This window comes from Balaenoptera borealis, assembly GCF_965194805.1.
Source record: "Balaenoptera borealis genome assembly, chromosome: 8".
NCBI classification, from domain to species: domain Eukaryota; kingdom Metazoa; phylum Chordata; class Mammalia; order Artiodactyla; family Balaenopteridae; genus Balaenoptera; species Balaenoptera borealis.
In genome coordinates, this window is record NC_138865.1 from 28,262,179 (window position 1) to 28,274,624 (window position 12,446).

Genomic DNA, 12,446 nt, shown 5'->3' on the forward strand with positions numbered 1-12,446 from the left:
TGTTTTGAGATATTTTTTATTTCCTTTTTGATTTCTTCTTTGACACAATGGTTGTTTAGACGTGTGTTTACTTTCCACATGTTTGTAGATCTTCTCATCTTCCTCTTGTTGTGGACTTCTAGTTTCATACCAATTGTGGTCACAGAAGATAGCTGATATGATTTCAGTCTTCTTAAGTTTGCTAAGATTTGTTTTGTGACCTATATCATATGATCCAGCCTGAATGTTCTATGTGCACTTGAGAAGAATGTGTGTTCTGCTACTGTTGGATGGAATATTCTATATGTGTCTATTAAATCCATTTGTTCTAAGGTGTGGTTCAAGTCCAACGTTTCTTTGTTGATTTTCTGTCAAGACAATCTATCCATTGCTGATAGTGGGGTATTGAAATTCCTGCAATTACTGCATTGTTGTCTGTTTGTTCCTTAATATCTATTATTACATACTTGTATATTTCAGTGATCAGGTTTTGGGAACGTAGATATTATTTATTGTTATATCTTCTTGATGTAGTGACCCCTTTACTGACCTTCTTTGTCTCTTCTTACCTTTTTTGGCTTGAAGTGTGTTTTGTCTGATACAAGGATGGCTATACCCACCTTCTTTTCGTTTCTATTTGCTTGGAATATCATCTTCCATCCTTTCACTTTGAGCCTATGTGCCTTTAGAGCTGAAATGAGTCTTCTGTAGAGAGCATAGAGTTGGACCTTGTTTTTTCAGCCATCCACCCACTATGTGCCTTTTGATCAGTGAGTTCAATCTGCTTACATTTAGGGGTGATTATTGATATGTAAGAATTTACTATTGCCATTTTATCTTTTGCCTTCTGCTTATTTTGTCTCTCTGTTGTTCCTTTTTTCTTCTCTTTCTGTTTGCCCTTATAAGTTGGTGGTTTTCCATGGTGATTTGCTCACTCTCCCCTTTTTTATGTTTATGTTTCTGCTCTAGATTTTTGCTTGTGGTTACCATGAAGTTTACATAAAACATCCTACAGGTAAAATAGCCCCTTTCCTGCTGATGCCAGTTTATCTTCATTCACCTATAAAGGTTTCATCTGCTTACTCTTCCCCTTTTATATTTTTAATGTTAGAAATGATCTCTATGCTGTGATTTCATTACCAAGTTGTAGTATCTATAGCTATTTTTAATGTTCTTTTCCTTTAACCATTATATTATAGTTAAGAATTTAATATAGTGTTCTAGAAAAGATTTACAGTATTCTAATTATGAGTATTTATCATCTTAATCAGAGTTTTGTGTACTTTTGTCTTTTTGTTTCAGCTTGAAGAGCTCCTTTCAACATTTCTCCTAAGGCAGGTCTAGTGGTGGTAAACTCCCTCAGCTTTAGTTTGTCTGGGAAAGGCTTTAATTCTCCTTTATATCTGAAGGATAACTGCCACATATTCTTAGATGGAAATTTTTCTCTTTCAATATTTTGAATATGTCATTCCACTATCTATCTCCTGACCTTCAAAGTTTCTGCTGAGAAATCTACTGTAGCCTAATGGGGGTACCTCTGTAGGTTGCTGTCTTTTTTTTTTTTTTTCCCCCCTGGCTGCCTTTAAAATTGCTTCTTTATAATTGAATTTTGACAGCTTCATTAAAATGTGTTTTGGAGGTCTTTCTGTGATGAGATAACAAGATATTCTGTTAGCTTCGTGGATCTGTATATTCATCCCTTCCCCAGATTTGGGAATTTCTCAGCTATTATTTCTTTAAATAAACTCTGTCCCCTTCCCACTCTCTTCTCCTTCTGGGATGCCCATTATTCTTACGTTTCCCTTTCCAACAGAATCAGATATTTCTCATAGGCTTCACTTTTTAAAAATCTTAGCTCTCTCTTTTCTTCCACCTGAATTATTTCTATATTTCTATCCTTGAGCTTGCTAATTCCTCTTCTACCTGATTTGCTCTATTTCCAGTGCATTGTAATGCATTCTTTATCTCATTTATTGAGTTCTTCAGCTCCCGAAATCTGTCTGATTCTTTTTTAGAATTTTAATCTCTTTGGTAAAGTATTCCTTCTGCTTGTTATTTTCATTCCTAATATCATTGCATTGCCTTTATGAGTTTTCTATTGAATTTCTTCATAACAGCTATTTAAAACTCTTTATCAGTTAGATCACAATATTCCATACCTTTGGGTTTGGCTACTGGAAAATTGTCTTGCTTTTTTTTGCGATACCGTATTACCATGATTCCCTAAATAAAAAATGGAACACCATTTTTATTTAGGTAAGACTTTGTTTACTTTGATCCTAAGAATGCAACAGGGTGGCAGTTAGGAGCCTTCCTTTCCAGAAGGTGGCGCTATGGCACAAGTTTTTGGTTTCTCTTACCAGCGTTAACTAGCGGCTTCTAAGATTGGGAACCCACACAGTTAAAACAAAACAAAACAAAACAAAAACAACAACAACAAAAACAACGCGTGGTGGCAGAATGTGGGCGCAGGGGGGAGGTGTGTGTACTTAGCACTTGGGGCTTTGTGGGTGTCCATGGCCTGGTAGAGGTATCCTCAAGTTGGGATGGGGGCGGTGTCCCAGGGGTCCTTGGGTGGCTGGTCCCCTTGCCTCCAGGGGCAGACAGCAGGAGACATTTTACTTCAGTTCTCTTTGTCTGTCTACTTACCTTTCCTTTCCCTCTGCCCATTCACTGCAGTCTCTCCTCAGAGAGAGCAACTGGTCCCGCCAGCTGTAACACACGTGGCTGGGCAGACTTCCAGTCACTGCCTTCATCCTCCAGCTCCTCTGCCGGAAAGGTGGTGCTGGCTCGCTGCCAGAACAGCAGCCGCCTTCTGTGCTGTCACAGCCTCCTGCCACCAGCTCTGCAGCCACTTACCTCAATCCCTGCTACCTACTCCATGGTCCAATCCACCCACTTTGGATGCACAGGTGGATGGATCTCTTGGATGTCGTTGTATGCTGCTGATAGGTGCTTTTTTTTTTTTTTTCTGGTTATGGACGTCCTAATAGTTGTAAATCAAAGGAGAGAGAGAAAAAAGGAACGATTCACACTATCATGATACTGACATCACCCCAAAACTGCATATTTCATTGCTCTGTGACTATTTCAACAATTTGAGTAAGTTGTGTGGAATATTAGACTTTGCCCCTTAAATGGATATTTCAGATTTATATACAAGCAAGGAAGTTTTCCAGTTAATGAGCTATGGATAGTGAAAGTCTTTTTAAACTAAATATTTAAAGTAATATCAATACTAATATGAGTCAACAGCTGAGTTTCCCAAGTGCATTTTTCTGGGCACTAGCGTGATAGGGCTTCAGATTTTTGAAAGTATGTCTTTTACACTGCCCAACTCTCCAATTCTGGTGTAATAACCACAGAACCTAATACAGATACCAGGGCTACTCATATGAAAACTGCAATTTAGTGCACACTCCTGGTGGCCACGTTGAGGGTCTCTCCTGGCACAGTTGAGGTTTTCATCCACTGCAGAGATCTCTCAGCTCCTGTCCCGAGTGTTGTACATTTCCTTCTCTGAAGAACAGAATGTGTCTGCCTTAAGTACACAAATAAATCCTCTCACTAAATCAGAATTTCAGGGGCAGGGATGGGGAATTGCCCCTTGGGTATCAGTGTCTGAAAAACTGCTGTGTCTATTTCTCCCCTGAATTTCATTGCACAAAATTATACAATCTTGATAAATCTAGACATGGTACTTCTAACACAGACATGTTCTCATCTTTCCATTTGTGAATTATTTTTGAAAAATATCTGAGTGTGTTTGTTGGATTGCTGAATTTTACTGACATGCCCTGTTTAAGCAGGAATGAGAATGCCTTCTGAAATGAATACTTCATTGGCAGTCCCTTCCTATTAGTGAGAACCCCTCTTCTCTATCTATATTTTCCTGGGTCCCACTATCACATACCTACCCCACGCCCAGCCTGGAAATTAAGACCGCATGATTTTTCTGTTAGGATGAACTTGGCTGTTTCAATGTTTTAAGCTCAATATATGTCAGGGTTGAAATATAACTTAGATATGGAGATTTAAGAAAGTTGCTCTCGGACTTGTGATCAATTTAATTCAGCAAACATTTATCAAATGCTTACCATGTGCCAGGCACTGTGATGGAAGCTGAAGAAATAAAGATAAATAGTGGTTCTTTAAAAAAAAAAAAAAAGTGCTGTTCCTGTATGAGAAGCAGTATGATTCATTAAACTGGCACAAGTTATAACTTTAGAAACACTCCCACCACTGGGAATCTGTTCCTTTTGTCGAATATAATTTTTCAGCAGTCATGAGTGAATAATAATTGGGATAATTAAAATTGACCTTTAAAACAGATCTAAATCCTTGTCTGCTTAGGGTGCTGAAGCAGGACAATCCATGAAAAACTACAGCCATTCTCTCTCCAGATATTTGATTCCTCTGAAGGCTGGTAGAGTCACACACCCTTGCACAATTTTAAAACCATGAAGGGATAGAACTCAGTTTTATAAATGGGCTCCAGGATGTATAACTGGGGAAAAAAAACCCTGAAAGTTTCTCTTCTTTCTCAGTAAGTTATTTAAATCATAGCACTTATTTTTAAGTGAATACTCAGGGTAGTTGATAAAGAGAAAGCCCCCCTGCCCTTTTTTAAAAATAAACTTTATTTTTTGAGCAGTTTTAGGTTTATGTAAAATTGAGCAGAAAGTACAGAGATTTCCCATATACCCCCTTCCCTCACACATGCTTAGCCTCTGCCATTACCAGCATCCTTCTGCAGAGTGGTGTTGATACTTTTTTTAGTTTACAATTGGTGAACCTGTGCTGACACATGATAGTCAGCCCAAGTCCATAGTTGATGTTTCCCTCTCGGTGTTGTACATTCTGTGGGTTTGGACAAATGTATAATGACATGTATCCAGCATTATATTATTGTACAGAATAGTTTCACTGCTCTTAAAATCCCTTGTGTTCCTCTTATTCATTCCTCTCTCCCATCTAAACACTGGCAACCACTGATCATTTTACTGGCTTCACACTTCTGTTTTTTCCAGAATATCATATAGCTAGAATTGTATGGTATGTAGCCTTTAAAGACTGACTTCTTTCACTTAGTAATATGCATTTGGGTTTCTTCTGTGTCTTTTCATGGCTTGATGGATCATTTCTTTTTATTGCTAATGTTCCACTATATGGATGTACCACAGTTTGTTTATCCATTCCCTACTAAAGGTGTCTTGGTTGCTTCCAAGTGTTGGCGTTTAATGACTAAAGCTGCTATAAACATTTTTGTGCCTGTTTTTGTGTAGACATAAATTTTCAACCCCTTTGGGTAAATACCAAGGAACAGATTTTGGATTGCATGTAGGAATATGTTTAGTTTTGTAAGAACCGGCCAAACAGTCTTCCAAAAAGGCTGCACCATTTTGCATTCCCACCACCAATGAGAGTTCCTGTTGCTCTACATCCTTGCCAGCATTTGGTGTCATTAGTGTTCCAGATTTTGACCATTTTCATAGGAGTGTAGTGGTATCTCATTGTTGTTTTAATGTGCATTTCTCTGAAGACATATGATGTGGAGCATCTTTTCATATGCTTCTTTCTCATCTGTGTATCTTCTTCGGTGAAGTGTCTGTTAAAGTCAACTTAGGACCATTTTTTAATTGGAGTTGTTTGTTTTCCTATTGGTAAGTTTGAGTTCTTTGTATATTTTGGATAAAAGTCATTTGTTCGATGTGTATTTTGCAAATATTTTCTCCCATCCTATGGCTTGTGTTTTCATTCTCTTGACTGTCTTTTGCAGGGCAGAAATTTTTAATTTTAATAAAGTCCATCTTATCAGTTCTTTTCTTCACGGATCGTGGCTTTGTATCTACAAAGTCTTTGCAGAACACAAGTTCATCTAGATTTTCTCCTATGTTCTCTTCAAGGAGTTTTATAGTTTTGTGCTTTACAGTTAGATCTGTGAACCATTTTGAATTAATTTTTGTGAAAGGTAAAAAGTCTGTGTCTAGATTCATGTTTTTGCTTATGGAAGTCCATTTGTTCCATTACCACTTATTGAAAAGACTATCTTTGCTCTATTGTATTGCCTTCGCTACTTTGTCAAAGGTCAATTGATTATATTTGTGTAGGTCTACTTCAGGGCTCTCTGTTCTGTTTCACTGATCTATTTGCCAGTTCTTTTGCCAATACACTGTCTTAATTACTGTACCTTTATGGTAAGTCTTGAAATCAGGTAGTGTCATTCCTACCACTCTGTTCTTCAATATTGTTTTGGCCGTTCTTGGTCTTTTGCTTCACCACATAAACTTTAGAATCAGTTTGTTGATATCCACAAAATAACTTGCTTGAATTTTGATTGAGATTGCCTTGAATCTATAGATCAAATTGGGAAAAACTGAAATCTTGACAATCAATATTGAGTATTGTCCATGAACATGGAGTATCTCTCCATTTATTTAGTTCTTCCTCGATTAATTGCTCAGAGTTTTGTAGTTTTCCTCATATAGATCTCATGCATATTTTGTTAGATTTATACCTAAGTATTTTATATTTTTTAGGTGCTAATGTAAATAGCATAGTGTTTCAGATTCCTAATTCCACTTGATCATTGCTAGTATATAGAAAAACAATTGACTTTTGTATTTTAACCTTGTATCCTGTGACCTTGCTATAACCACTTATTAGTTCCAGGAGTTTTTGCATAGATGATCTTGTCATCCATAACAAAGACATTTCTTTCCTAATCTGTATCCCTTCTATTTCCTTTTCTTGTCTAATTGCATTAACTAAGACTTCTAGTAGGATGTGGAAAAGGAGTGGTGAGAGGGAAAATCTTTGCCTAGTCTTGATCTTAGTGGGGAAAGTTTCCAGTTTCTCACCATTAAGTGTGGTGTTAGCTGTAAGTTTTCGGTAGATATTCTTTATCAATTTGTGAAAGTTCAACTCTATTCCTAGTTTACCAAGAGTTTTTACCATGGATGGGTGTTGGATTTTGTCAGATGCTTTTCTTCATCTATCGATAGCACCATGTGATTTTTCTTTGTTAGCTTGTGGATGTGATGGATTACATAAACTGATTTTTGAATGTTGAACCAGCCCTGAATACCTGGGACAAATTCCACTTGTTTCAGTATGTAATTCTTCTTCTACTTTTTAAAAATCTGTTAAAATTTTTATTTTATTTTACTTTATTATTTTGTTTTTGGCCACACCGTGTGGCTTGTGGGATCCTAGTTCCCTCACCGGGGATTGAACCCGGGCCCCCTGCAGTGGAAGCATGGAGTCCTAACCACTGGACTGCCCGGGAATTCCCTGTAATTCTTCTTATACATTGTTGGATTTGATGGCTAATATTTTGTTGAGGATTTTGCATCTGTGTTCATGAGAAATATTGGTCTGTAGGTTTCATTTCTTGTAATATCTGTGATTGGTTTTGGTATTATGGTACTATTAGCCTCATAGAATAAGTTAAAAAGTATTCCTCTGTTTCTATCTTCTAAAAGGGATTATGGAGACATGGCATGATTTCTTCCTTAAATGTTTGGCAGAATTCACCAGGGAAGCCCTCTGGACTTTGTGCTTTCTGTTTTGGAAGGTTATTATTATATTATTAAAATAATTATTTGAATTATTGTTTTAAATTTTTTAATAGATATTTGTCTTTCTCCGTCTGACTTATTTCACTTAGTATGATAATCTCCAGGTCCATCCATGTTGCTGCAAATGGCATTATTTCATTCTTTTTAATGGCTGAGTAATATCCCATTGTATATAGGTAGCACATCTTCTTTATCCATTCATCTGTCCTCAACAAAATACTAGCAATGCAAATCCAACAATACATTAAAAGGATCATACACTATGATCAAGTGGGATTTATCCTAGGGATGCAAGGATTTTTCAGTATCTGCAAATCAATGGCTGTGATACACCACCACAAGTTAAAGAATAAAAACCATATGATCATCTCAATAGATGCAGAAAAAGCTTTTGACAAAATTCAACACCTATTTATGATTAAAGACTCTCCAGAAAGGGTCCTAGAGGGAACATATTTCAAAATAATATAGACCATATACAAGTAACCTACAGCTAACATCATACTCAACAGTGAAAATCTAAAAGCATGTCCTGTAAGATCAGGAGCAAGACAAGGATGTCCACTCTCACCACTTTTATTCAACATAGTTTTGGAAGTCCTAGCTGTGGCAAACAGAGAAGAAAAAGAAAAGGAATCTAAATTGGAAAAGAAAGAAGTAAAACTGTCACTGTTTGCAGATGATATGATATTAGACATAGAAAATCCTAAAGGTGCTACCAGATAACTACTAGAGCTCATCAATGAATTCAGTAAAGTGACATTTTCTTTGCTGAGGAATTTTTAGTCTACTTTAGAACATAATGCATATTGAAAAGATGCCATTTATATACAGTTGTGTATAAAGTGGATTTGAAAGTTCCGAAGAAACTAAGAGCATGCATCACCAAGGAGCTGTAGTAATCCAGAGGTTTGTCTGGGACTGTTTTTTATTTATGGAGGGGGTAGATTTAAGTAGTTTTAGGAGGAGGTCAAGGGTCTGGAAAACACTCAGATAGTGTCACTTAGATTGAGAGGATTATGTTTTCCCTAGCTATGGGAAGTTCCAAATTTCTAAGATTTTACCTGGAGAAAAGAATATATATATAATTTTTAAAAACAGAAGGTGAAATATTGTTTAATAATTTCAGTATAAAGCTGTTCTGTTGGCAGGACAAACAATAGGCCATTGATTAAAATGATGTTACAATAGGTACAACTACTGAGACAATGTTTGCTCATTTAATACATAAGAACGTATTATAGAAGCATGCACACAGGGATGTGCCGAGCACTCTGATCTGAATCATACATAAATCATGAACAATTACGGTGTGTCTGTATTTTCTATAAGACACGTTACAATGGATCCTCAGTTTCCCTTTAGAGTTCCTAAGCTTTTCTGAGAACATTTGAGCTTCTGAGTACATTTGCACTTTTGAAGGAATAAGTGCATTTCAAAACTGAGATTATTTCATAGAATAATTTCTTATTAATATGAGTGTTATTATGAAGAGAAATAAACTTGCTTTAGCCTATTGAACGGTAATATTATCTGTCTATTTTCATTTGTTAATTCTTACAAGATTATTACTTGTACTCACCTCATTTTCCCCCTAAGTGGTAAATAGTTGTACTTTTCAGTTGTTTTGCCATCTCGTTTGTTAAAAACAATTATTTATGAATAATTGTTGTAGCTTTGAAGCATTTCAGAATTCATCTTTTTTTTTTGGATAGAAATAGTATGTATCAGACTATTGATAAGAATAATATTCAGTGGAAATCAAATATTTTTTAATGATTCCAGAAAAAGAAAATTAAATTGTGTCTTAACAATTTTGGCTCCAGGAATCGTAGTATAAAATATAGACATTTCAGATTGAAAACAATGGTTAAGGAGATTTTTGGGTGGCATCTGAGACTTCACCTTACTTGAATGTAATCTAGTTAAAAACACAGTGAATGTACAGAAAACACTGTCCAAACACAGAGCTGCTCTTTTCCAAGTACCTTATTGGACATGGTCACGTTTTTTGATCACGTGCATTCTCAAATTTGACTGTGTGGAAGTGAATTGGAACAACCAATTAGGGTTGTAAAGAAAATGATCACTTTTAAAATTGTTTCTCAAAGACAAAGATGACTTCATAAGTGCCAGTACATCTTACTCTTTTTTTTTTTTTTTAAAAACTAAGATTCATATGCCTTCTTTTGAGGAAAGAATAAAAAATGAGAATATGGCTTGGAACGTTGCATGCTGCTTTCTATAACTCTCTATAGGGAAAACGTCCTTATAGAATATTTTGAAGAAGCTTATGTGATGACTTGTCTTACCATACTGAAAATAATAAAAGCAAACACTATTAATCCTCATAGAAACCCTATGAATTGTGTGATTCCCCTTTGTCCAGTTGTGTGATTCAGTTGTGTGACATCCTCATTGTACAGATGAGGTAACTGAGGCTTAGGGAGGGCCAGTGACTTCCCAAGAGTAGGCAGCTTGGTAAATGTCATGCCCACACCCTGTCTGGCTCCAGAATCTACACTTGGTCCTCACTGTTTCCAACCCAGAAAGGAGAGACCCCAATACGGTGAGATGAGAAAGATGTGAGCAGAGGGGACTGAGTGGGGAGCGTCTGGGGAGACTCAGAAAGGAAGCCGTGCTGGGGGGGGGGGGTGGGGGAGGCTGGGAAAGGAGCAGGCTTCCCAAGCTAAACAGTTGATGGAGATAATCTTCACTTACCCTCCACCAGCTCTGTGACTTTGAGCAGGTTACTTAGATCCCTGGGACCCCTTTACCTAAAGGGGGAATGATGCAGGCCTGGTCTGCTCAACAGGCAGAGAAATTGTCCCCTGAGAAATTGTCACGTTAACATTCGAGTTAGCACAGCTGACTGTGGATTGTGGATGATCCCAATCTTCTGGAATTTTCTGAATGGCTAATAATGCCCCAGTAATGTCTCAACAGCTTTGTACTTGCAGTGCACACACTCACAACGGGAGCTTCTTTGCTCTTCCTTGTTCCAAGGACCCTTCGGGCACTTTGCTGAAGCCTGACCCCTTCTCACAGCAATGCTTGTAAATGCATAAAATGTATACATAGGGTTACAAAGTAAATAGTTATATTGAAATGCTGATATCAATGTACTAGAAATTGTAACATAGTGTCTTCTTAGTTATTAGCGCATTCAAAAACAAGATCTAGTGGTGACTTTAATAAATACTGTTATTTTGAAGTAAAGGGGACCATAAACAATATTTCTAGATGTCTGTGACAACGATTGCTATTAAAATATCTGTAACTTATGTTGGTAACATATGCACGGGCACTGGTGAATATAGTCTGGTTTGTCTACATTTGTGACTGAAGAATATGCTAAATTTTAGCTAGAGGTTAGTGAAAATAAAGATATAATTTTTTTCTATTCATCTCAACAGACCCCCTATATCATATTTGTACCACATGTTAAGAACCCCTGAGCTTTGTGGTTCACTGCTTCAAGTTCCGTGAAAAACCCTCCTGAGCTTTGATTGAACTTCTAATGAATCTTTAGATCAAGCTAGGGAAAACCAGTACCTTAAAAGTAGTCTTCCTATTTGCAATCATTGTAGTCTGAATTTATGTAGTTTTTCTTTAATGTCTTTCAATACAATTTTTATAATAATCTCCATAAATGTCCTGCAAATTCTGTAAGATTCATTCTTAGATACTTTATATGTTTTGTTAGTATTTGCTATTCTATTTAATTTCTAACTATGGATAAGTTTAGAAATACTATCAGCTTTTGTATAATGAATTGTTAAGCTAGCCAATGACTTTCAGAATTTCTACCTCCATAATCATATCATCTGGAAACGATAACGGTTGCTCTTTTTTATCCAATTTTGTGCTTTTAATTTTTAAATTTTCTCTTACGTACTGATAGGACTTTCAGTGCAATGTTCAATAGAAACAGTGGTGTCTGTGAAAGTGTTCTTTCTGATTTTCAAGGAAATACTTTTAATATTTTCCCACTTAGGAGTGACATGCTAGAACCAATTTTTAGCAGCTAGCAAAAGCCAATCATTAACTTTTCATGAATTTTGCATGAAAATACAATCATTATTAAAAATTAAATTACATAAACATAATTAATTAAATCATATTAAAACAAAAGTAATACATTCTGAAAACTCACCACTTCCTACTTTATGTCATCTTGCTGTTATCAGTGCTCTTGAGGTTATTTACATACCTTGTGTCTGCGTGGTGAAAATACTATATAATGATTCTTTTTCCAACTTCCTGGTCAGTGACATCACGTTGATAGCTTTGAATTGGCCATGGTACGAGTATTTACACCATGGAAAGTGGCAAATGCTACCAATCAGGGTTTTTAATTTTCCTTAAGAGCCTGTTGTTCAACGTTTACTAACACACCTCTGATCAAGACTGATGTTTGCCACAGGCTCTAGCATTTTCCTAGCCTGTTAACTAAAAAGAAAGGAAATTAAGGAAGAAGAGAAGGGAGGGTGGCAGGGAAATAGGAAGGAAAGGAAAGTAAAAGGGAAGGAAGAAGAGAGGAAGAGAGGACAGGAAAGCTTTAATCAGTGTATTAACCCGCACGTGGTGTTTCCCCCCAGATAGCTGTGACGCTCCTCTGGCGTCTGCCCTGCCCCGGGCTTCCTTCAGCAGCTCCTCAGAGCGGTCCAGCAGCCACGGCCCTGGCTTCGCAAGCCTTAATCGCAGAGACGGTGAGTCTGCAGCTGTCTTCTTGTCAATCCACGCTGATTCTTTCCCAGAGAGAATTATTTTCATTTTTAGTTCATATTCCTTCTTATAGGTCAAAACTTAATTATATTGAGTTTAATGAAACTGAAGAAAGCAGCAGGTTCATCATATCTGCTAGTATTCCTCTGCTAGCTTTCT

At 36.7% G+C, this 12,446-nt stretch overlaps 1 protein-coding gene across 15 annotated transcripts in view; it reads left to right on the plus strand.

Annotated features, from left to right (window-relative positions):
• Positions 1-12,446, plus strand: part of LOC309632912 (V-type proton ATPase subunit B, brain isoform-like) — a 175,228-nt gene that overhangs the window by 101,666 nt on the left and 61,116 nt on the right. For 14 of the 15 annotated variants that reach the window (XM_082400970.1, XM_082400972.1, XM_082400980.1 and 11 more), the window contains one exon: positions 12,161-12,271. The exons of the other annotated variant lie outside the window; for it this stretch is intronic. In XM_082400970.1, coding sequence (XP_082257096.1) covers positions 12,161-12,271 — 111 coding nt within the window. The remainder of the gene's footprint in view (positions 1-12,160; positions 12,272-12,446) is intronic. 15 annotated transcript variants of the gene reach the window in all.